The 25,438-nt window shown below is 37.3% G+C and overlaps 1 protein-coding gene across 5 annotated transcripts in view; it reads left to right on the forward strand.

Annotated features, from left to right (window-relative positions):
* PLEKHA7 (pleckstrin homology domain containing A7) overlaps window positions 1–25,438 on the forward strand; it is a 160,563-nt gene that overhangs the window by 84,022 nt on the left and 51,103 nt on the right. For all 5 annotated transcript variants that reach the window (XM_083864062.1, XM_083864059.1, XM_083864061.1 and 2 more), the window contains 2 exons: window positions 16,325–16,408; window positions 23,707–23,818. In XM_083864062.1, the coding sequence (XP_083720188.1) occupies window positions 16,325–16,408; window positions 23,707–23,818 (196 nt within the window). The remainder of the gene's footprint in view (window positions 1–16,324; window positions 16,409–23,706; window positions 23,819–25,438) is intronic.

Genomic DNA, 25,438 nt, shown 5'->3' on the forward strand with positions numbered 1-25,438 from the left:
AAGTAATTTAAATATTACCAAGGCTGTAATTTAGACTTTTAGGATACCATTAATGTGTCTCAACTATGCAAAGGGTATTATTATTTTTGCACTATTGTAAAAGTCTTGCTGTTCCTTGGAAATTGTGGCTTCTGTCCCTGAAGAAATTTTTCCCTTCCTAATGAAGATAATACACTTTCTGGTTAATTATCTAAATTATATTTAGTTTGTTTGTTTTAAACTACTTTGTGTTTTGAACTGTAGTGTGCTTTATTTTCTTACTAGTAGAAATACATGATACTACAGTCATATTGACCATTATGATTTCTTTCCATTAAGGGAGTTTTTAGTGTGATGAGTCATTTCTTGGCATTTTCATTCAAATAACATACAGAGTACTGGTTCAGAAAATACAGTTGCTGATTCTGTTCTGGTACACAAGAAAAGAATACACACAGAAGTTTGTCATTTAGAGAAAAGTAAATGGAAGTATTTGAAAATAAGGGTTTTTTAAATGTGATGAATATAGGCAATATGAGGTCAAGCTGTTTTGTGATCCAGTAAGCAAACAATATGATCTCTGCCTTTTGTGTAAAATAGCCATATTTCACATTGGAAAATAATAATAAGGGCCTGTAACTCATACTTCATTCCTTAGTCCTCTGCAGGAACTCTGCTTCTTGCCAGTTTAAATAATGTGATTAGACTTTTAACTACAAAAATATTAGATGGGCAAAAGCAAGCAGAAGCCAAGAAAAATTGGCATTTTACAACTTCTACCTTAATGTGTACTTTGCTACTTGCTTTATAGTAATTCTTAATTTATTAATAGGAAGTGTTGCCTGCTATAGTTTCAGGGCTTTGTGGATGTTAAAGTAAATGATATGGCTTTAGTTGCAAGAAGTGTTATTTGTGCTTTTTAGAAGTATTAGCTGTTAAAATCTGTTCTTAGGAGCTCCACAATGGGAATACAGAGATGCTGTAGTGCAGTTTACTTTCTTTGATCATTCTGAGATTTCAGTAACAAGGAATTCATTGTGAATGGAAGCATCTCAATAAGTAAAATGGGAGAAGTGAAGAAATAGGGAAGAGAAAGTGTGCCAGAGCAATGTTATTTTGTAACTCAAGGGTTTACATGCTAATTTTCTCTTGATGTTTTGGTGCCAGCTTGTTGCAAATGCTGATAGTTCTCCATGAATGAAAAGGAGTATAAAAAGTTGGTGGAAAATATTTTTGAGAAAGGTTGAGATGGATGTGTCTTGAACTTCAGCTGGTTTTTGGAAGATAGAATGTGTCTCTGCTGTCTGTGCTGCTAGTTCAGGATTTCTATAGTGACCACAGTGTTATGACAGGCTGATTGAATTAAAAGTGGTGCATAGGGAAAAACCTGCTGCAGGGTGAATAGTTTAGAGAGACTGGGGGTGGAAGAGCCTGAAGCAATACATGCACAGTGTTGTTACGATATATGGAGATAGGAGTGTCTGAAACATATTTGCAAAATAATACTGTAAATGCAGGCCCTGAGAAGATTTAAACTGGAAAGTTTTCCAAGACTCTATCATATTATGGAGGTTGCTGTTAAAGTGGTGTTGTGAAGACTGAATTGAGAATCCCACTTTAATTATTTCCTGAGAAATCTGCTAATTGATACCATTGAGATTTAATTCGTAGATACAACTACTGCTGCCAATGTCCCACATTCTGCATTCTGAATTTTTTGCATTTTAAAAAGTCTGCTTAATTTGGAATCTCATAGGTCAGTTAACACTTTGGTTTTGATTAGTGAATTTATGAATATATAGCGATCTGGATTGTAAATGTTGTATAATTATACATTAATATAACCTATATGTTTATAATTTGATTATAATATTGTTGTACATTAGTTGTTGTGTGAGGAAGAGGACAGGATAATTCTGTGAAGAACTGGAACTACCTGTACTCTGAGCCCTAGGGGATGGTTGGGAGTTCAAGGAACAGAAGAGAACATCTCAGTTGTAGAGGATTAGGAAGCAAGGAAAATCCCTCCACTGTTTCTATGACTTTCTTTTAGTTGCTGGAATTTTGTTTGCCTAAGGGAAAGTCCTGTGACCTGAGCTGTGTGTATTGCAATACCGTGTGCCTAATGAAGGATATATAATTTTTTTGCTAGTCCAGCCACTCATGGTGGTTTTAGGTAGTTGTTGGTTTCTGAGCTCTCATGATGGTTTTCCAGCTTAGGTGGGTCCAGAGGGGAGACTGTGAAGATGATCAGAGGGCTGGAGCACTTCCTACATGAGGGAAGGCTGAGAGGTTGGGGTTGTTCAGCCTGGAGAAGGCTCCAGGGAGACCTTGTTGTGGCTTTTGAGTACTCTTAGAGCGAGCTTATAGGTGGGGGATAGTTTCATTATTGTAGTGATAGGATGTGGGCAATGGCTTTAAACTGAAAGGGGGCATGTTTAGGTTAAACACTAGGAGGAAATTCTTTACCGTGAGTGTAGAGAGACACTGGAATGGGTTGGCCAGAGAAGTCTTGGATGCCTCATCCCTGGAAGAGTTCGAGGACAGATTGGATGGGGCTCTGACCCACCTGTCCTAGTGGGAGGTGTGCTGCCCATGGTAGGGAGTTGGAACTAAATGATCTATAGGGTCCCTTGCAGCACAAACCGTTCTGATTCTGTGATCATTACACTGGAGTGACATTACTTACAGGATAAGCATCCCATTACTTTAACTGAAGGATGTTTAAATAGGATCCAGTGTACTGAAAAGTACACTAGCTTTTTAACAGTTATCTAAGGTAACAATAGAGCTAATAGGTACTTCTAGTGTCTTAAATGACCTCTTTACCTATTCTACCAAATACATAGACATATCAATTCTACAAGCATCTAATGGAGGTCAGGTTATAGAAACTATTAATGCAACTCACAGGACAGTCCTTGAAAACGTTCAGTTATTCCCTTGTATTTGTTGCTTGGCTTATTAATGACCTTTTTATTCTTCTGTTGGTAAGCAGTTAGAAATGTGGCATCTTGCATGTGTCTTTGATACATGCCACTTGGCATTAGGTGAACATTCCTTGCTTCCAAAAATAGTTGGTGTTACATGTCATGGATATGGATTATTTCTTTTCTCTTCAAGAGTTTGCTTTTAGCTATAGCAGAAAGTACCTTCAAAATTGAACCACCATCCTTACATTTATGATTTTATGGGTAGGGTAAGATCACTCAATAAAAAAGAGTACAATTGTCCTTTTTCTTCCTTTGGGCAAACTTCTGGGGAGGACTATTAGGGAACAACATGATTCTTGTCCTGCTGTCACGGCTCTTTTTTTCTTTTTCTTCTGGCGGGTTTTCAGTGCAAGATGCAGGAGGATGGGCTCTTACACAATTCATAGCAAAGTGTCTGGCTGATATCTTTCTTTTGTTGTCCTTCCCTACAGGGCGTGCTGAGTAGTCACAAACATTCCTGTTGGAACTTTAATCAGTTGCATTGTTTACTTTCTTTAGATCCTGTTACTTAAAACAAAACTCTCTCTATTTCCAAAATACTGTCTATTTCCAAATAGAACGTTAGCAAGTTCTTTTTTCCTTCCCACTGTAACTCTCACTTGTAATTTTCTAAAGCATCAACAAAATAGCTTTTGTGTCTATTTTGTAGTTCTCATGCTTACATTTATGTCAATAAAAGTATTTGAGAATGAAAACAAGTATGTAAGGAATCTAGAACCAAACATTTTGAGGTGCCAAAAAGTTCAAGCTGCTCTTTTTTTATGTCTTTAGAATACAATGTCTCATTCTGCAAACCTTTCCACATCCAAGGAAGGTAGAATATGCACGTGGTCTTTGCAGGATTTTAGAGCTCTCTAATGGTAGTTAAATTCAAAGGCATTAAAGCTTGAAGTCATGGCACATAACATGAGGACCCCAGAATACTGGATAGAAAACACAGTCTGTGTTATACAAGTTAAGAACAATGACTTTATTTTTAATTTTTCCTAGACAGTGTCTTTGTATTGAGAAATGGGACCTTTTCTCTCCTTTCACTTTGATTTGACAGCAATTTGCATTACAATGTGATTGTGTTTTTTTGGTGTTGTACTTTGAGATGAATGAATATTGCCACTCACTGCTTCTGGAGTTTAATCTGTTGTATTAACATCACTGCCTTAGGTTGAGATTCTTAGATGGTTTTCAAAGAACAGTAATAAAATGACAACATATGATACTACAAAAGCAAGCATTTTCTCGGTGATGTTAAGCTGAACTTGATGCTTCAGTACAGTTATTTATAAGTTGTGCCTGGGTGAATTAAGTTGAGGGACTAGAAAATAACTGAGCAGAAAGATTTTAAGTAGTATAGGAAAGTTCATCTCAGACTGAGCTTAGTTTTGGAGACTTATATTTAGAGATCCGAGTTTTGAGGTGGCATTAATTGGTTCAGTTTTGAAGAAGTGCACTGACAGTTTAATCTTGCCAAATAATTTTGCTGAACTTGCTTTGTGGGTGTTGCAATGCATTAGGATTCATTATGCTTGTACAGTCGTATCCCATTTTACAGTGTTTTACCTCACAGCTCTGAAAGAGTACAGGAGGAGAAAAGGCAACCACCTTCTTCCCACATCCATACAATTAGTTCTTGAAGTGAAAAGGGCACTGATGTTGCCAAAATGTTGTTTTCAGAATAAAGATGATTTTATGTTGGATGAAAATATTTTAAAGAACAAAGTTCTAGGCACTGGGAGAGATTTTTTGTAAATCCATAAACAATTAATCTGGAAGGCTGCAGTGCGTCTTGTTTGTCTGGATTCAGGAATTTCAACCTGTTCTCGCTTCCCAGCTTTGCTGGAATTCTTTGGAAAGGTTGAAGTAGTCCTTTCTGCTATTGAAAAACAATGAATGTTTTTGCTTGTATGTACTGCAGTAGCATCCTGAACGTTGAGCAAGTGGAGTCTAAATTGGTAGGCGCCTTTTCTCTCTTTTGAAGATCTTAAATGTTAATAAAACGATGATTTCATAAAAAAAAAGGAGGACTGTACAGGAAATCTGCTTCAGAGCTAAAATCTGAATCCTGATCTCCCAAATCCCAATGTAGTAGTGCCAAAGCCATTAACTTCTTTAATCTGTTAATGATGCAGAAAAACTTGAGGTATTGCAAATCTAGACACTTTTTTCACTTTTCCTGTGGGAGAACTTAATTTCTCTGTAAAGACACATTTCCGAGTCCTAGCCCAGTTTCCAAAATAAGTGAAATTCATCATGCTGTGAATTCAAAATTTTTCAACTTTATAATGCAAAACTGATGAATATAACTTCAAAGCAGAATCACTTTGTAAGTGAAGACTTATTCAGCAGAAATCAGTCGTCTGATTTCTTCATGCAGTGCTACTTTCAAAATTCTTCCTTGTTTTAAAGTAGACTCTGCAGTTATAGTCTACTAAGTTTTATTTCAGGGGCAGCACATATTCAGAGAAATTATTTGTGACATTTCTATAGTTCATAAATTAAAATATAATGGAACTACTGAAAGCATGGACCATTGTTGTGTTGCTTGTAATCCTCTTGATTAAATATTAATGCATATGATACTTGTCATGGTGGACTTGGAGTGTTTGCATTTTAAAAATTAGCATTGAATGCTAACCAAAAATGTCTAACTCTTAGTCTGGGTCTGTTCAGTCATATGCTTTGGAGCACTTTGTTTCTGTTCCTGCTGTATCTGAAAGGGAAAAAAAAAAAATCAACTCCCTGGGTGGTGAAGGACTATTTAATATCTGTATTTTCAAGAGATTACAAAGTTTTCTGTAAGTTAAACGATCCACATTTTTCAAAGGCATTCTATCATCATATGTTCTGTTAAATAATTACCTAAAGAACAAATATTATTTCATGTGAAGTTACTTCACCCCCTTAGCTGCCAAGTTTCAGTCACATGCTTGATAGAGGCTTTCTTGGCATTGAAAGGGCTTAATGCAGGATCTGAAGAAGTTTTTTGGAATTTCTTTGAGTCTCTAATCCCGTTCTCACCCCAGGCCTTGTCAGCAGTGTGAGAGCTCTCCCGCTGGCAGCTTCTCTTGCCTGTGCCTGGGCTGCCAGGGGGAACCAGCCCAGCAGAGATGTGCAGTCCCAGTGGTGCCTCTGCTCTGCCCTGGACCTGCTGTTTGACAGCAGCAAATAGGGGGGATGCCTTGAGGGCAGGGAGTGAACCTACATGGGACTGTCCTCACAGTCTGGGGACGTGGCAGAGAGCTTGTCCTTGTGTTGCCAGGGTGAGAGGGAGGTGGGTGCTGCTGCAGGTGCCCTGGCTGAGGTCTGGTTTAAGGGCATGTGTCTCTGATGCTCAGTGATGTGAGCTGTGCAGGCTGTGGGTCCCCTGATGACAGAGCAGGAGCAGCACTGTCATGCCCCTGGAGGTGTTTTCTGCACTGGCTTTGCTCTGGTGACAAGGGAGGGCTCTGCTGGGGCCACACTGCTGTGGAGCTACAGGACAAAAACCAGGCCAAGAGGCCACAACATGCTGCTCAAGTGGTCCAGGAGGAATGCAGCTGATAGCTCCTCTATATATAGTGGTGTGCTGAGAGCTGGCTTTTGGCTGGTTGTGCTGCAGTGCTGCTCCCTGAAGCTAAGGAGCCTGATTTCGTCTGTGTTGGCATTTTGGCTGTCCTGTGCAGTTGTTCACATCCAGTCATATTGTGAAAGGTGGTAGTTGCTTCATCTTTCCAGTTACCTCAAAAAACAATAGCAGTCTCCGTGCTTAAGGAAAGGATTTTCATCTTCTCCAGTGGCATAATGTGGTTTCATCCAGAGTGTCATTCAGAACCGATTTTGAAACCTCATGCTGTCCCCAGATGACTGCATTTCTATCTAATAATGCATATACATGTTTGCTAATCTAAGTGAAACTTCTGAGCCACTTCACAGAAAACCAACAAGGTCATTTTACAAGTGTGTTTGCTAGCTTAAGCACAGGAAGAGTGAAAGTGTGCTTCTTGATACATTACTTGTGCTATTTTTCTTAGTCACTAGATCTACTTATTGTCATCAGTTGTGTGTACTCTGGACTTTTTCTGAACTGGTTGTTTGGGCACTGTTAATGTGTCTTAGTGATATTAAGAAAATGCAAATGTTTCTTCTGTGGCTTGGTTGTTTTCAGTGCCCCTCTTGTCATTGTATTTTACTGTATTACTTTATTCTCAAATTTTCACCTTCTGACAGTGCAGTGTGTTGACTCAAGAAATGTAGCACAGAATGAGAGTTTCCTTCAGTTTCATTATGTTTGGTTCACATACCAAATGTGAACATCCAGTACACTAAACTGTGCATGTAAAAAATGTGACATCCAGTACACTAAACTCAGCATAACTTATGCCAGTAATGTAAATTGTTATTAACCAACTGCTATAGGTTGGTTATATTATGACCTGACATGCTTTGATTACATAGTGGGGGGTTGGGGGGCTGACACTGGACAACTGAAAACAGTGGTATTTTTGGAGAATGAGTTAATTGGTTTGTGTTTAGCAAATAATTTTCTGGAGTTACACACACTAAAGTAATTCATTTTCAAAAGTTTGTTTGGCTTTCTGCATTCACATCAAATAATGAGAACTAAACTGAAGATGTTTTAGAGGTTGAATTACTTAGTACAGTGTTGAAATGGTTAATGTATTAATGATTGTATTTTTTCTTCTTTGTATAAATGTTGTCTAGTAGTGTTGTGTATATTTTAGCATATTTTCCATTCTGTAGATGCCAAAGAAAATACTTTAACACTACAGAAATATTTCTGTGAGTGTTTGGAGATGTCTGAGGAGTTTCTGTGCTTGTCTGACTTGGGGCCACTGAGTATTTCTACATTTTTGTAAGGTCAGGTTGGCTCTACATTGTTTCTTTGGGCAAGTTATACTGAAATAGTCAACTTCAGGTAGCTTTATATCTTTATAGTTGTATAGCAATAAATCTTCCCTCTTTTTTTCTGTAATGCTGAGCTTTTTGTTGAATTACAAAGATATTTCTGTGTACTTTATAAACCGTGCATAATCTAGAAAGAGATTCTTCCATATCTGTTTGACAGTTCCAATCCTAAAACCTTAATCTTGGCTCTGTGTGTGATTTGCTGAAGCATTCTGTGAGCAGATGCTGATGTCATGGCTTTAGAACATGCCAGTATTTCAGTGCTGTAGGTGCTGGGCTTCTTTGGGAAGGAAAGTAACAAGGAGGTGTATAATTCACAGCTCCAAAGAGTCAGCCTGAAACGCTCCATTAATTCATACCTGTTGCTTTAGGCAGGATGATCTTGTGTTGCTAATCTTCTCTCAAACAAAAATTTGGTATTGTGTGCCTCTCAGGAGTACTATAGTCCATTTAATACTTAAGATTTGATAAGAAAAAAGCCATTTTACAAATGCACTTAATTTTGGAGGAGATGCATTGCATTTTATCCAACACAGTGAATTGAGTGAGATAGGGGAAGGAGGAACTCCTTTAAAACAGTCAAGAATTACACAAGCCAGAAGAAATAACTTTGTTGCTGTAATGTTTTCCTCTCTTTTTGCCTAAGCTGCAGATGAATAGAGTTTGAAATGTTTCACAGTTAACCACAAGGCTTCCATAAATTGGAACAGTTTGTTACTAATGAAGGAACTTTTATTAATATATATGCCAGTAAACATTATCAACCAACCCACAAGAGTAGGTGTGCTCTGTGGGAATTGTGGTTTCTTCCCATTAAACATTAATTCAGTTAATATGATGCTGATATCCTTGTGTATTCTATAGCCTGCTGTCTGAAGGGCATGAGATCTGTAGGGTTATGGTCAGAACCTCAAAATTCCTGTGAAGCTGTGGAGGACATGGGTAGGGCTACAGAGGGACTGAGATAGACCCATGGGTGTTTTGAATGACCTTGACTAGGAAGGACTTTGGTTGGAAGTTGTGTCCTAGCAAATAAAAAGCACAGGAACCCAGCCTGCATAAATTCTCTACTTTAATGGAATATTTATTAGTAGAATGTAAATGGATTTCAGATTTATTTAGTTGCTGAAGGAGTTAATTAATGGTGTTATTAAAGACTGGAGGAACAAACCATGTTTTAATGCTCTTTTGACTTTTTCTCCCTAAATGATATGGAGGTTTTACATTTTTCTCATGGTGAAATCTATTAGGTGAAACTTGCTAGCCTGTTTTGGGTTTTGTTTGCCTTTTGTGATAGAAGTAAGGATTGTACCTAGCCTTATGATAGTTGGGCAGCTTGGATTGAGTGAGGCTTCAGGTGCTCTGTGCAACCTTCTGCACAGCCCGTGGTCAGTGCTGAGGTCAGACCGGATTTCTCATTTCTTCCTCCACTCCAGTGTTGGAAACCTTCAAGTGTGGGGACTGCCCATCCTGTTCTAATGCTTTGCCATCCCTACTATACACTGTTGTATTCTCGAGGGGACAAAGCTTCTCCTCCAAGCAGTCTGAAGGTTTCTTGTTTCATTTTATGCCTGCTCCCATGAGGTACCACAGTGAAGAACCTTCTTGGTTGGTGCTGGCAGGGCTCTCTGAAGCTGGGCAGGGCTGGCTCCCTGGCTCTCTCCTCACCACAGGTGCTCAGGACCATCTTACTGCCCCTCTGATGCACTCACTTCTGGCTTGTTGATGCCTTTCCTGTATGAGGAAGTCCAAAATTGGATTCAGTATTCTGGACTGGAGCTCTGGGACAACTTGATGGATACCAGCTATAATTCCTTCATTCCATCCTGAACACTTGTGATTTTGTATTTGATTAAAATGCCATTCCCATGGTGTAGGTGGTAGATAAAGCATTTCCATTTTATAGAGAGGTGAAAAGGGCAGTGTGTTTCCACATTGTCTGAGGGCACACACAGCAAGGTCTCAGTCTGCACTATTGTCCTCTGATAATCACTTCTTTTGTGTTATGGATTAAATTCAATAAATAATAAATCAGAAGTGCATTTATCTTAAGTAAAAATCTATTTTTGGCATTAAAAAGCCAATGAAGATGAAATGTTTTGAGGTTATATGCCTTATGTGGCAGCAGAACAAGTTTTCAAAATCTGTTTTATTCAGCTCTTATAGTGGTTGTGTTAAATTGTTTCAACTTTCTACACTGTATGGTTTGATACTTAGATGAAAACTGGATGCTGGAAAGCTTGTATTTGCTTTGATATTTAGAACAAAGTGGATTTTGTTGTCTATTATATGTATGATGTTTTTGCATCAAAGTTTCATAGGTTCAAATAGCACTACTGAGGGTTTTCAGCCTCCTTTGGTAAATTTAGATGCTATGCATGTGAACACCTATTTTATTTTAACCAGTTTTGTTATGGCTTAAAACCTGAGATCTGTGATATTTTTGTGTAAAGCCTCTCTTAAATACTTTTTCCAAAATAGTATCTTTATGTGGCCCTGCTTGTTGGGTGGCTTCCTCACTAAACTCTTTACATTGTGGTTGATATCGGAGTATAAGAGTGGGCTGCTTGTACCCAGGGTTTTTAAATCGTATTACTTAAAGATATCACCACTTTCTTTTTTATTAGAGAATTAATTGATAGTTTAATTTGTGTGTCTGTGTTATCAGCAAGGTTTTTAATTTAATTTTTGATTTTGAAGGCAGGGACTACGATTTTTCTAAAACTGCCAATGTAATGAATAGAATCAAATTCCTCTTTTCTAAAGATGTCCTTGTCTTCAAGACTAACATGTTTTTTCCCTTTAATTTCAAGTTCCCTGGATGCATTTTGTTTTTGTGAGTTAATAAAACCCTGATGGTTTCTCATGATATGCATCAAAAGGATTTGTGAATCAGCAGATGACTTCAGCCTGTATTACTCATGGAAATCTGTGTTGATCCTGTGATGATAGTGTATTCATCCTCTTATCTGTGCTTCTAATGACTGAAAATATTTGCAGTGATTCCCATGGCATTTTCCATATTAGCTTACCATTGTTTTATTAGCTCTGCTTTTAAAGGCATTTTCATTAACAAAATATTTCCTGCTGATTCTACTACTGGATAGTATAAATTATCTTTGGTAGTTCATTAAGAGAGGAAAAGAGAATTTTTTCAATTCCAAGGAAACTTGCAGTTCCCATTTAACCTCATCATCAGTGAACTGGGTAGAAGGATGACACTACATGACAGCATGACTGTCACTTTACTGTTCATTTCAAACTCTTCTTACCTGCAAGCCTCTACCAGAAGTGAAAATAAGATAAAATCTGATGTCAGGCCATCTGGTCCCCTTTCATCTGCCTTGATAAGCCCAGGCTCTTGTATTGACTGCTGCTAGTTACAGAATTGTACTCAGACTGAACAACCACTTAGGAATTCTCATCTGAGCAGGATGTAAGATTTGAGAGAATAATTTTTGCTCTGTGATTCTTATGGAGTAATTTCTAGGTTAAGATGCTAATTTAACTAACAAGGGTGTGTGTAAAATTTTGACCTTATCAAAGTCTCCTGGACACTGTTTACAGTGGGACTAGGATTTTACTGCTACTCTGATGAGACACTGCTATTTTAAAGTAGTGGATCATGTTCAGTGTCTTGAAAAGATGGAGTTGTGTACATGCAGCTTGTCAGTGCTTTTGCTTGAGTGATACAATTAGCTGGTATTCCTAATCCTTTCAAATTATATCTCTATTTTTCTTCCACCTTGCAGAACTTTGAGGGCGCTCTTTTTCTTGGACTATTTGTTGGTACTTGTTCTAACCAATTCTTAAAGCTAATATCCAAAAAAATACTCGCAAGGCAGTGCTGAAACCATTTTGAAGCCAATGAGGTATTTCAGAAATATATCATGAAATAAAGCAAACTATTCCTGGCTGTTTGCTTGGTTAGATACAAGCACTTTCTCCTGTTTGGAGTAACAACTCACTGGCTGAACAGTTCTTCACTGCACGAGTTCTTCTGTCAGCTGCACCCACACCTAAATCACCCGTGGAAGTGTGGGTGGGTGCCCACACGTAACTGTCATCACCATTTGGGGTATTCAATATAAAGGTGTTTATGCTTATCTAGTCTTATAGATAAGTGTGAAGGAGTCAGCCTGCCTGGAAAGTAAATGCTGTAGAAATGGCTTGTACTAATTTATAGGGCATCTGTCCAATGACAATGTGAATTTTTCTCACAGCTTATAAATCTGCTGTTAATGTGATGTAGACTCCATCAATAGTGGATTCACACATTTCAAGTTTCAGCTGCCTGTGCATTTAAATTACTCCAGAGACAATCTATACACTTGCTTGACTTCAAATGAAAGGTCATCAGCATCAGCCATGCCCAAAAATTAATAATTAGGACTTGGCTTTGACTCAAATACAAAATTAATTGAAGACATATTAATTATGGATTCTGCAAAAGGATCCATGCAAGCAAAAGTGCCTGCCTGTCTTCATTATACTACAGGGTTAGAGCCTGGTTTGCATCTGTCTTAAGGTAGTGGGTGACTCCGTTCCTATGTTGGCAAAAGTTGTGTATACATGCTGTGAATTCATGGAATTTGTAGTGAGATATCTAATTACAAAGAAATCTGTTTTAAACTGTGATTCTTTCATGAGGAGTCCAAGTCTTAACTATTACTAGCCTTGGAAAGTGGTATTCTTTGAAAACAGTAGTGCTAACTTTGAAATTCAGAGTAACTTAAGTCTGTAGTGTAATTTAATAATGCTGGTAGTGGTAGATAGTAATGAATGCGGTTTTTGTGGATTTTTCATTGTTTTTTTAACTTGCTTTGCTTTGCTTTCTGATGATTCTGATTACCACTCCATACAAAATCAGAATAATACAAAACTATTAAAATATGGTAGCTAGGGAAAAAATGCCATAATTGATCACACAGGAAATTTGTAGTGTTGCTAGAAAACTCACCTTGGCATTTCAAATGTATTGTATTGTACTAATGCAAGCCCCAAGGCATTCAGAATTCACTTTCCCAGTTTTGTTGAAGCTATTACATCTTTCTCTGGTGAAAAAAACAAAACAAAAAAAAATAAAATAAAAGGGGCATAGTGAGTGGAACAGCTTATCATGCCCTTTTATTAAGGCACATTTATTGTGCCTGTTGTACGTGGTAGATTCCTGGACAACAGGAACACATTCAGTAGTTGCCATTTGGAGGAAATACAGGTGATTAACTGCTTCTTGGGTAGCTATTGTGTCCAGAGAAAAAACTGTGCCAGGTGTTTTCTTAGTCTGTGCTTGGAAAGGAGGGAAAACTTGCACTGCAACAAGTTTAGAGCATTCTGACTGGCGATGTTATTGTTATCAGTGCTGTGTAAACAGATATCACTGTTAAGCAAATTTTAAAAGACATGGAAACAACAACAAAAAAATCATAATCTAAAAATTTAACTATTCAGTTTCCCTCATCCTGGTGAAAACAAGCTAGCTGTCTTGGAATAAATCTATTTAAATACTGGGAAAGCTTCAAAGGTATTATAGGAATGAAATTGTATTTGCAGAGAAAGTATGGAGGGAGCAACAGAGAATGATAGAATAATTTATGTTGGAAGGAGGCTCTGTTCCCCATCTCATCCAGCCAGGCCAGCTGCAAAGTTGGAACCAACTTAGAAAGTTTGTGGTAGCCCAGAGCCTTATCTGGCCACATTTTGGATGTTTCCAAGGAAGGAGATTCCACAGCCTTGCTAGGCAACCTCTTCCAATGTTTGACTGCTCTCATTGTGAGCAAAAATCTCCCTGCTATCTAATTCCTTGTTGCAAGGCATTAGCCATCTGTTGTATAGGTTGTTTTGAATAGTATCGCTTAGTCTTAATGAGTCCTGTGAGGCAAAACACTTAAACTCTCACTTTTCAAATTCAAATAAACCACTGTGTTCTGCAAAACTAATTGTTAGTGGCGGGGGTTTCATTTCTTTCTTCCCGGTGAAGTCCTACGGATTGAAGCTGCAGATTTGCGGGAAGTTTTGGGTTTATGTGCCCTCTCCTTGTCTGTGAAATTACCATCTGTATTTTATGCAGTAACAGAGCCATCCTTCTGTTTCTCTGCCTGTAGTGTTTATTTGACATACGAAACTCGATCTAAAATGCGTTGCTCAGATATCTTAAAAAGTGTTTACTTTCCAGCTGAAAGCTTTATTGTTAGTAAGTAATATTTAGTCTTATTGGTAATGTACTTGCTCTTTATTTGCAACTAAAAGGACTAATTCATCTTCTGGTGAATTTATTTCCTGAGACAGAAAAAAGCATTTGTGTACGTGCAAGTATGGTATAATGGGAAACTTCCCTTCCTGAACAGCCCCAGAGCACTTCTGGAATACAGTCCTTTTTCTTAGTCCTAATTGAGGAGTGAGTTATTAATGACTGAGAGCCTGCAAATGAGGGCTTGTTGGCAGTTCCTCTGCCCCTGGAGAATATAACTGGTGAGGTACTTTCATTTTTTTAAGCTAACAAGGTATCTGCACTTGTTTTGATAGCAGTCCTCACCTAAGTATCTAAGGTTGAACAGACTGCATCAGGCCTGATTTGGAAGGAGAAGCTTTCAACTTAAAACTGGACTGTGACAAACATGGAGTGGGATTGTTAGGGTTATAATTTATTTATTTATGATTTTCTTGGAAAACATCTCAAGTTCCTATCCTACTCTTTGGATGTAGACACAAAATTAAATCTCACACGGAAACACTTTTTTAGAAAACAGTACTCATCAGTGGTTTTGTGAGGAAATAGATCTTGGTTGCTTTGTAGATGTTAGCACTGTGTGTTTACTGAAGGTACTTTCTCTGGATCTCTTATTTAATGGAAAAACAGAAGAGTTAGAAACTTTATTAACCTTTATGAAACTTTATTAACCCACAGCTGTAGGACAGGTCAGTTCTCAGCAGTCTAGGGAGCAAAAGCCATCCCTGGTGCAGGGGAATTGATAGCCCATATCTTGTGCACAGTTTCCAATGGCTCTAGGGTGAGGATTTTTCTAATAGGTGAGGCTGGAAAAAGCCTTTTGGTGTTGCATAAGTTGTTACAGCTTTCAGCTTACTATTGGAAATGTTCATTACGTGGGTGCCTTATATCTGACTTGATGTAGCAAGGTGGGTTGGAAGGGTGAAAAGCTTATAACATGCCAAACAGGCTCTGTGTTTATGGCCCCATGAGCAGTTTGTGAGGTTTTTGTTGTTGTTAGGGGTCGGTTGGTTTTGTTTTGCTTGGTTTTTGGCTTGTTTTTTAAATCAAGACATGTCCTGAGCTATTTCCATTGGAATGTTATGGCTGTGTGAGCTGTTTGATTGTTAGGTGCCCTTTAGTCAGCAGAGTGTTATCTCTAAGGAACTCATTACTCTGACACCTCAACATATTTCTTTATTCTGTGCTGGGGAACATCCTGGTGTGCTGGACAGCAGGGTCAAATCTGTAGTGCTTGAAACCAAATAGGCTTTACAAGAGGAAGAATTCCAAATCTTTAAGTAGGAAAACCCATCAAGTTTTCATTTTTGCCTCTTAGAGGTACAATTCTTTGCATGGCCTTGTTATTTTTACTTTCCGAATATACTCAGAGTGTGTTATTATTTTGCTACATTTGACGTGAGTTCTGGTTTTGGATGGTGTTTACCTAAGAATTGTTAACTAAACCCAGAAAAATTTAGATTCTTAAATGAGTGCTTGGTTCACAGATAGGTGAGATATTTATCTTACTTATCTTTAATGAAAAGAAATGTTTCACAGAGGATAGCAAAATGTCTAGATAGTACTCTGAGGGGAAAGTTTATAGAAACCCTTTAATTCAGTTCTGATGAAATACTAAATAATGTTGTTTTATACAGACCATGCAGACACACAGCTAAGATTATATGTGGGCCTCTGCATGAAGGTGTAAAGATAAATCTTTGGAGAAATACTGTATTAGAGGGAAAAGAAACATGCAAGAAATGGCTTTCACGTAATTTCTCTCTGTGACCTCATTAAATAACAAGAATTGTGTAAAATGTTGTCCAGCAGCATTTCAAGTTATTTTATGGTTCTATTCTGTGAAATTTACAGAAACACGAATCAGAAATTTATGTTGTGTAGTTTTTATGCTATATCTAAATAATCTGGTAACAGCCAGGTGTAAATAATCATAAAATTCAAGTGTGTCTCACTAACTAAAGATTGCAACTAGTTTACTTTTAAAACATCAACCTGCTTAATAATTAAATGGTGCAGTGTGCCATTGGCAAAGTCAACAAGAACATACGTAGGCACTGAAAACATTTCAGACTTGAAAAGTACCTCAGAAATATGTTTAATTTCTAGAATAGAGCAGCAAAGCATCAATATAAAAAGTTCTGCCTTTTAGAGATCATATTTTACTGAATATAGCAATATTAATTTTCTTTTACCTTTTTTTCTTTTTTTTTCCTTTCAGCCATAATCAGCAGACCACATCATTTAGACATCCTGTGACAGGACAGGTTTCTCCAGAAAATATTGAATTTATTTTACGAGAAGAGTAAGTAGTTTTATACCCATGTCAAGAGACCTAAAACACTAACATGTTTACTTACAGTAGATTAGTACTTTAATTTATTGACAATTCTTCCAGTATTGTAGAAAAATTTAATTGAGGTTCGTGCTTAAAATTTTGCTTCTCATTGTGATAGTATGTTTTTGATTCCATGGTAGGACTTGAGGGAAAATCTTTATCAAATCTTCAAAAAAACCCCAGACAAACCCAAGAATAAACTAACAAAAAAATTAAAAAAATATACTTAAACTTTAGTCTTACATATATATCGGATAAACAGAACATAAATGTCAAGTGCTTTTGTAGCATATTGGAAGATTTGTACTGAAATTGAAATACACAAAATACTACTAGTTTCCATTGTATTTCCTTGGTTTTATTTCATTTAAGATGTTCTATGTTGATCAACTGTTTTCCTTTGTTCTAGAAAAATGGTGTTGAATGTATTTGTTTCCAACATATTTTATCTTGTCTGATAAAAACCAAACAGAAGTAAGAAATGTAGGTGTTCAGTCTGTTGAATTTGGTCACCTTTGGGTTTGTCTTGGGTTGGATGATGCACCATTTCTCTGTAGGCTTCAACTCCTCCTTGTCATCCTGGCTGCCTGCTAGATTGCTCCTGCAATCCTTCTCTAATGGAATGACTGGGTATCTTCCCTAGACAGAAAAGAGAGTCTTGGACAAAATTCTACATCTCTTTTAAAACAAAAGGGCAAGAAGAATGGGAAAACACCAGCTAGTTTTTCTTTTCCAGGCCAGTTTTCCAGCACTGTTCAAGCAGCCTCTGTCCCCTCATCAGCTGCAGAGTCTGGGCATCCTGCTGTGATGACCTGCATGTGGGGTTTCTGTGGCTGCCTGCACAATTCTGAGCTGTTTACATTTCAAATTCTGTGACATTTAATTTCCATTTTGGCTGGATTGCTATCAAAAGCAGTTACAGCATTAAGAAGAATGAAGACTAGAGTAAGGCTGTCAACACTCCCGGGAGACGGAGCCTTTTCCAGCAATGTCTTCTCCTGTGACTTGGAGAGGTAGAACATGGTTGTAGGGCTCAGAGGTTCTAATAAAGCCCTGAGAAGAACTTCTCAAAGAGTTTAAAAGCCAAACCAACCAACGAAAACCAACAAATAGCAGCAAAATCCCTAAAAAACCACCAGCTAAACACTTGCTCTTCCCCAAGTCAAAGCAAAGCCAAGGCCAATCCTGTGTTAAGATGCCTGTTGAGAATAAACATTAAATATAACCTTGTAGGAGAGGCCTGTGATTTGGTATGAAGGCTGTGGGATGGCTGCTGGGCTGGAGGACACCCCAGCTGTCCCAGGGCATGGAGGTGCTTTGCTGCCCTTGGCTGGGTTTAGCTCATTTTACAGGTATGAAAGAAGCTGCTCCACCTCTCTCTCCTAGTGAGGAGAAACAGGTATGTTGCAAAACAGCAAGTCTCACAGAAAGTATGGACAGCAGCCACTGAGCATGTGTCCCAACGTCCATATATTAACTGATTTTTAATTTATCTGTTGTAAAGGTTTGGTCAAATTTAATATGAATTCAAACATATGTACTGGAAAATAGGTGTTTGGATAACCTCTTGAGGTGCCTGCCTGGATTAGTCACTCTTGCCTAGGCTGTTTTTCATTTTGTAGTCATGGTAGCTGATAAAATATTAAGAACAGAACTGAAAGAAGTACTTGTTGGTGGCACATGGATTTAGTGATCTTTAATGTATATTAGCAACTTTTTTGGGAGAGAAATGGAAGTGCTTGTTTGGAGAGCAATCTGAGCATGTAGGCTTTAGTTACTTGCACTGAGATGGTATCAAAACCAGGAAAAGCCTTACACTGTAGTAGAATTAGTAGAGAGAGATGGTTTCAGTTTTAAAAGAAGAGGGAATGGCTGGAGGGATAGAGAGAAGAATGAATGTTTCTAGCCACTGCTCAGGAAACAATCGTTGCAAGAATGTTTCTCTAAGCTTTATTATTGGCCTGAAGAACATACTGTGTTTTTAAAATCAAATGCTTTTAATCTGTCAGTTAAAATTGCTTTAAAAATGTCTTTTTCAAATGTGTGGGATGCTCTAGTTTTGTACCACTTCTGTGTAGCAGTGGGGGTTTACACAGAGGATCCTCACCATGGTTATGTGTGAGTTCTGTCAGGGGATGATGTTGACATATGTGGATGTGTCTGGTGAAATCTGAGGAGCATTTGGCACCACCCTGTCCTAAGGCCAAGGAACTGTAAGTGCTTTCAGTCCTTTTCCCTCAGGCATCAGGGATTTCTCAGAATGGTGGTGTTGATCTGGTGTTGATCATGTATCAGTTTGGAATCAGTGTTGTAGATCCCTATCACATGATGAAATTATTTCCACCAGAAGGACTCAGGTCAGGGAGACAGTCTCTGCATTGGCATGGTCTGTGGAAACTTTCCATTGTGGGATCCTTTGGCCAGGACTACTTTTTCCTATAGCTGAAGAACCCTATCTGAAGCAGTAGCACTCTTAAGGGTTTCATAAAAGGTGATTTGTTCTTCGGTGCTGTTGTGACATGATTTATTACTGACTGCTTGATTTTAATTTAAGATTAGGGCCAAGGAGTTGTCAACAGATCTTGACTGGGAGCTAGTGGGGAGAAGTGAGCAGAAACTTGTTCAGGCTGCAACACACATACCTATTTAAAAGGATGCATTTTACATCAGAAAAGTAATTTACAGTCATGTAGAAATGATGAATGTGGGGACTGCTCTGGCCGTTCCTCATCCTGAAAGCAGTGTTCTGGCAAGAAGATTTGGGAACAAGTTTTGGAAAATTACACCAGTGAGTGATGTAATCCTGGCTTGATTATGACTCAGTTGTGAACCAAATGCCCTTGATTCACTTGATCAAATGAGAAATGGACACTTTCAGTAGAAGGCTGAGAGTATATTTCACTAGTCTTTTCCCAAGGCATTTAAACAATATAACATCAATTTTGCTTTTCAAGCTGGAACCTGTGACTTTTGAATTACATTATTTTTTGATCCTTATGCTATTCCTTCTTCCTAAAGGTGTTCTAATTTATATTTCTTTTTTTTCTTTTAAGTAGTGATTAGTAATCTGTTATTTCCTAAAACATTTTTAGCTGGGACCACTATCAAATCTCTACCTTGTACTCTGTTTTCCCAAGCTTATCAGCTTTGGTCACTTGGTGTGTGGGACGTGTTCTGTACCTGTGTTCTGTACCTTTCACCAGCTCTGCTTGTAAGCCAGCTTTTCTGCATGTCACTTTTAGGTTTCTTTTTTTCTGATGGAATGATTGATCATAGGTGACTGCAAGATGGAGCCTATGAGCTCATTGTTTGTTATAATAATTTAATTGTACTCTTTCTTTTCTATTCCTTTACTAATAATTCTTAACATACTTTGGCTGCTGTTACTCATTGAGCTGATATTTAAAAATAACCTTTCCTTGGCAATGTTGTTTTGAGTGATAAAACTGCAGAGATGTTTTTTATTTCTTCCTCCTTCAAATTACTTTTCTCTTGTTGGCATTGAATTCAGTTTGGCATCATGGTTGCTTGTATCTGAAGATTATTTTTCTATCTCTTTCTGCCAGCATTTCAATTTTTGTCTAGAATAATTTTAATTTTCTTTTGACTTGTTCACCTCACGATTTTTAGGATCACATTGAAATAATCTGAGTATCTTGCTGTATGGGAAGCCCCTCCATTTCACAACTGCCCCTTGACTTCTGTACTTTGTTTTTGTGTTTTTAATGAACCCTTAATCCACAAAGGGACCTTTCTTAAGCAGCTGATGGAAAAGTGAGAATTAATGATAAGTCTGCCAGACACGTCTTAGGTTTTTAGTTAACTGCATTGTTACATATGCATTTCTCTGAAAAGAATCCATGATAGAATTACTTAGGATAGCTGTAATATCATGTTTAGATTTCTCTTCTCATATCTTTGTTTAAATAACAGTTCTTTAAGTAAATGTGGAGAGAAAGGAAGAATCAGGCACATGCAGCCATGTAACTAATGTTAAATACACAAGTTGTGTGTTAGGAGCTGTATGATATTTGTCATAGCAGTGTGTGTGCAAATGAGAAGATAGTACTTGAAAAAAGATAAGACGTGAACATAAATGTAGATATATGGGGAAAAAATATAGTGTGCTTAATTGAATGAGTGCTATCCTCTTTCTTGCTTGTTTTTGTGTGCCGATAAAACCTGTGTATCACCTCTAGGGAGAGAGCCATCCTATTTTATCTATTGCATTTGGTTACTATAGCAGCAAAAATATCAGGTGGAGAGGAAAGAGGAGACCCAAACAACCCCAAAATAAATATCTACCTTGTTTACATGTGTAGTAACACTAGGAGAGGGTGTTGTTTTTTTTTCATCTAGCTGATTAGGAAATGTATTAGTAATTAAACTACATTGACACAATGTTATTGCATCATGTCTGATTCCAAAAAATAAACTTTTTAAGTTGCTGGTATGGATGTGGATTTTCCAAGTGGACTGATCTTTATGATCTCTTGTGAGTATTGTATTTTCAATATGGTGTAGTAATTTTTTTTTATTGTTCTTATTCGGTGTCAGTGTTTTTTAATAACCATAATGTTGGCTATGTAATTTTTTCAACTGGTAAATATGGTTTCTGGAGACATACTAGCAATGTTTAAGTAGAGCAGGGAGTTGCTTGACAGGAGATATTATATAGAGTGTTATTTTCAAGTATTTAAAAATATTTGCATGGTACTGGAGCTCCAAATGGACACACTGCAATTCTGTGTGTGTATTCACACACTTGTGGGAGGCAGTAAGAAAACTAGCCTGAAAATAGTAAAACACCATCACTAGGAAGACAGAATGGGGTATCTTGGATAACAGATAATATCAAACATCTTTTGTAATAGTAACTTTGAACTAATGTTTCTGAATGCACAGATTCAATGCTGTAGTCACTTATTTTTAAAGTTGAATCTGTAAACACTATTAGGACAATGTTAGTTCCCTTGACATGTCCAGAGTGTTTCAGGTAATTCTGCATATTATGCCGATTTTTATTTGCTTTTAAAAACACTGAGAATATTGATTAGCTGTTAAGAGACTTGAATACCTGAGTTTTATTTTCTGATTTCATGCAAAAAGTATATTCTATGCTTAAAATACTATATACAAATAGTGAAATAAATTTGCAGTATTGTTTTGTGTTTTCTGTTAAATGTTGGATACAGCAAGTTTGCATCACCAATGTTTGCTGCCGAAGACTTTTTAAAGGAAAATAATAATGCAATTTCTTTCAATGGGCTTAATGTCTCTTTTTTATGCTACTTGAATTCTTCCATGGCAACAACCTCACATTTTTTAAAAAGCATTTTTCTGCTTGTGAATTTGAAGTTTATAATTCATTTGATACTACTAGAAAGGGAAAGCCTGGTTTCTTTGCAGTGATCACTTTTAGTGTCAAGTGGAAGAGAAATCACTGTATGATCACACAATAAATGCTTAGAAATTACATTTTCATCATTCTCTATTGTATTATGATTTTCTTATGATAGTCTTGTTAAACATATAGCTTATTTTCCTCTAATTCTTTTACTTTTTTGAAAGTGCAGTGTTTTTAACCTGCTGTGAAACAGTATTTCGGGGAGTAGTGAAAATCTGTTAAACCAGAGTAGAAATTTTAAATTAAGACCATTCCTCTGGGGTTATTTTTTCTTCACTGTTTTTTTAATTGGAAAAAATAATTCCAATTTGTCAAAACTTAAATTGTATTTTTCATTTTTGTCAACAGAAATAGCTTAGTCAGGCAGTGTCATATATGGAAAGTTTTTTAATCTGCATTTTGCAGAGACTGGACTAAAAGGTGATTAAATGCTGAAGTAGGTACCTGGTCTGTAAGAGGTGAGGAAAATTGACTCAAACCAACATGATTAAGTTCTCTTGCGTTAAAGGATGGCCAGGAATTTTAGGGGCTTGCTGTAAGTTGTTCTTATTTCTTGGACCTGAGGTTATGTATAAAATGTAGAAAGAAGCAATTTATGCCAGATATGCAAGGTATAAATAAAATGGGACCTAAATTGCATTACTTACTTGCAAGCTTCATTGAAACCCTGGTCACAAATGGAAAAATATGACACCAAGCCACCTATACAAGCTTTTGGACAGAAAATTGTTCAGGTTATAACTGAGGAAAAGCAGCAGTGCCAAATAATTTGTCCTCTGTTAAACCTTGTGTTGAACTGCTGAAATCACGGACTCTTCTTTGCTGTTGTGATAAGTATGATAACTCCTCAGAATTATTCTGTTCTCTGTTGTGTTCAGATCTGGATTTCAGTGGTAGCAGTAACCATTTTTGGCTTTTCTAAGAAATGGCTTTTGGTGACTGGGAAAAGGAAAATCATGTGTTGTTAATTGTTTGTTTTGTTGTGTTTTCTTTTCTGATGTGACTGTATTGCCACTTGTTTTTTGCTTAATTATGTTGTTAGTGATTTTTGAAAATGCCACCTGTGGTTTTAATTTCATTCAGTGCTGGTGTCAAGCTCGGCTGCTGGAGCTTCTCTTTACAGAGATTTTATTTTGCCCTTCCATTTATCCTCTCAATTCTTCATCAGGGTGGCTGTACTGAATTCTTACCTGTTGAACAGGTTCTTCTGGTAGGATTGAGCTCACTTATGCTTTAAATGGTTATCTGAGCTAGTTATCAGGATTTCTGGAATCTTAGGATGACTCAGAAATTGCACATTTCTAACAATTATCTGCCATGAATTCCACCATTTTGCTTAAAAGGTATTTTAATAATTCATATTATGCTATGAATCATATTTTGGGCAGATTCAAAGATACAGCATTCAGTTAATAAAAGATCTAACAGCAGTCTAGACTCAGTTTGATTTTACATAAAAAACCTGTTATTGCCAAGTGCTGATTCCTGTCCTTTTCTTCCCAGTACTGGCTCTTTCACAGCTTTGTGGCCAAGTCTCTAAATTGGGCACAGTTTGCTTTCACTGCATAGGCCTTATCTTCTCTCTTACCACACTCCTTGTTATGTCTTGATTCTCTCTTGGGTTTGCAGACAATTTGGCAGGTTTCTCCCTCCTGATGCACAGACAAATACCAATCATCAGATGTCACTGCTTCAGAAAGACCTGAAACCAAAATACCAGGAGTGGTGCAAAGGAACTTGCAGACACATGGGAAATATTTGACTAACTTGTCGTTTATCTGCAAACTGTGAATTTTAAATATAAAAATGCCAAACTGTGAATGTGTGAAACAATTATTTGGTTTTATTTGCTTTCTAGACAGAATTCATCTATGTCCAACCAACAAATAAACCAAAGGCCTTCAAGCATGGTCAGTGAAACGTCCACTGCAGTAACGACGTCTGCTGTTGATACAAAACATGGCTCTAAGGTAAAGGAAAAATATGTTTTTTCAGCTTGTTGATCAGAACTTCCCTAATTTTAAATCCAATATTCTTATGCTTATTTCAGTAGGGCTGTGGATTCGGCCTAGAAGTCCAGTAAGACCTCAGAGAAGAGATAATATCTTCTACCCAGACACAAATCTTTTAAGAGCGCTGTATACAGCTCTTTTAGAAGCACTGTATACCCACATGATAGCACTGAATGGTAACTTCTAACATAGTGATTATTGTGTCACAGTGAGTTTGAGAGTCTCACAAATGGAAGTAAATAAATGTAATATTAGTATTTCAGCAAGTGTTTTGGTGGTGCAGTGTATATGGCAAGAAGTGCCATGATACCAGGAATTCCCAGTTCTTACTTTTTCATGAAATCTTACTGCCTTTCCTCCTCTTAGTAACAATTAAATCCTTTTCTGCCATCACTGCAGTGCACGAACAGTGCAGACACCAAGTTCACACACATAATGTTTAATAATAGAAAAGTTCATTCCTTGTCATTGACAAAGGACCTGTGTCCATTATTGAACAAAATATAATAAAGTGCTGTACTTGAAGTGTCACCGTCTATTTTAATGCTTCTTTGACCTTACAATGAATGACAGAACAGTGAGAATGTAGTGGGTGGATACAAAAGTATAGAGCAATATTGAAAAAATTATCAGAGGTAAGATAATTTTCTTAACTTTGACTGCAGTTTGTAAACTTTTCAGTTGTTTTTTTTTTCTTTAATGCAAAAGTGGGCAGCCTCTTATGTAACTGAGTTTAAGAAAGGACTTTACCAAATTGATTGCAAGGATATTTTGTTTAGTTGGAATACTTAAAATCTTTTTACTGATGTTTTGATGTGCTTGAGTATAGGAGAATATACAATTCCATGAGAAGCTAAAAATTAATTTTTTAAAAATTATTTTTAAAACCCTAAGTGTATAAGTTACTAGACCAACACAAAGATTGCAGTGTATCAAATCTCAAGAATACATTTATCTTTAAAGTGCTAGATGAAATTATCACTGCAAACAGTAAGCTTAGTAGGTTACTTGAATTAGTTAAAACACTTCTTTTTGATGTTTGAAGAGTTGAACTTACCAAAGTATGTCAGCATTTGCTTTTACCATATTTACTCTCCTTACTCTGATTTTTTTTTAAGCCTGCATTAGAGGCAGATCATTTTTCCCCTCTTTAAGCCAGCAAACTTACTGGAGACCTGATACAGTGCTTTGAGCTGGGGAATTCTCCAGTGACACAGTTGGCTTTAACTTAGCCAGGATCACACTTCTGCCAAAAAGTGTGGATTCTCTGACCCCTGCTCCTGCTGCTTCCCTTTGTCATGTGCTTGCACTGATCTAGTCAGAGATCAAAAATGGGGACTGGATTCCACTCCCAGGCCACCCACATGCTGGGGGCCAATTCACTGGGCATGTCAGAACCACGCAGCTGAGTGGGAGGGTAAAGCTTTTTTCATCACAGCTTAGAGAATATCCAGAATCACCTCCCAAGACTGTGGTTGGTGTGGTTTTGGTGTCTCTTTCAATTCTGTTTGCAGTCCAGTGTAAGTGTGGCAATGCATGCTTCTGGCAGGCTCCCAGGTGTGGATTTTTAAAACACAT

Source organism: Zosterops lateralis, assembly GCF_965231275.1.
Source record: "Zosterops lateralis genome assembly, chromosome: 6".
Classification (NCBI taxonomy): domain Eukaryota; kingdom Metazoa; phylum Chordata; class Aves; order Passeriformes; family Zosteropidae; genus Zosterops; species Zosterops lateralis.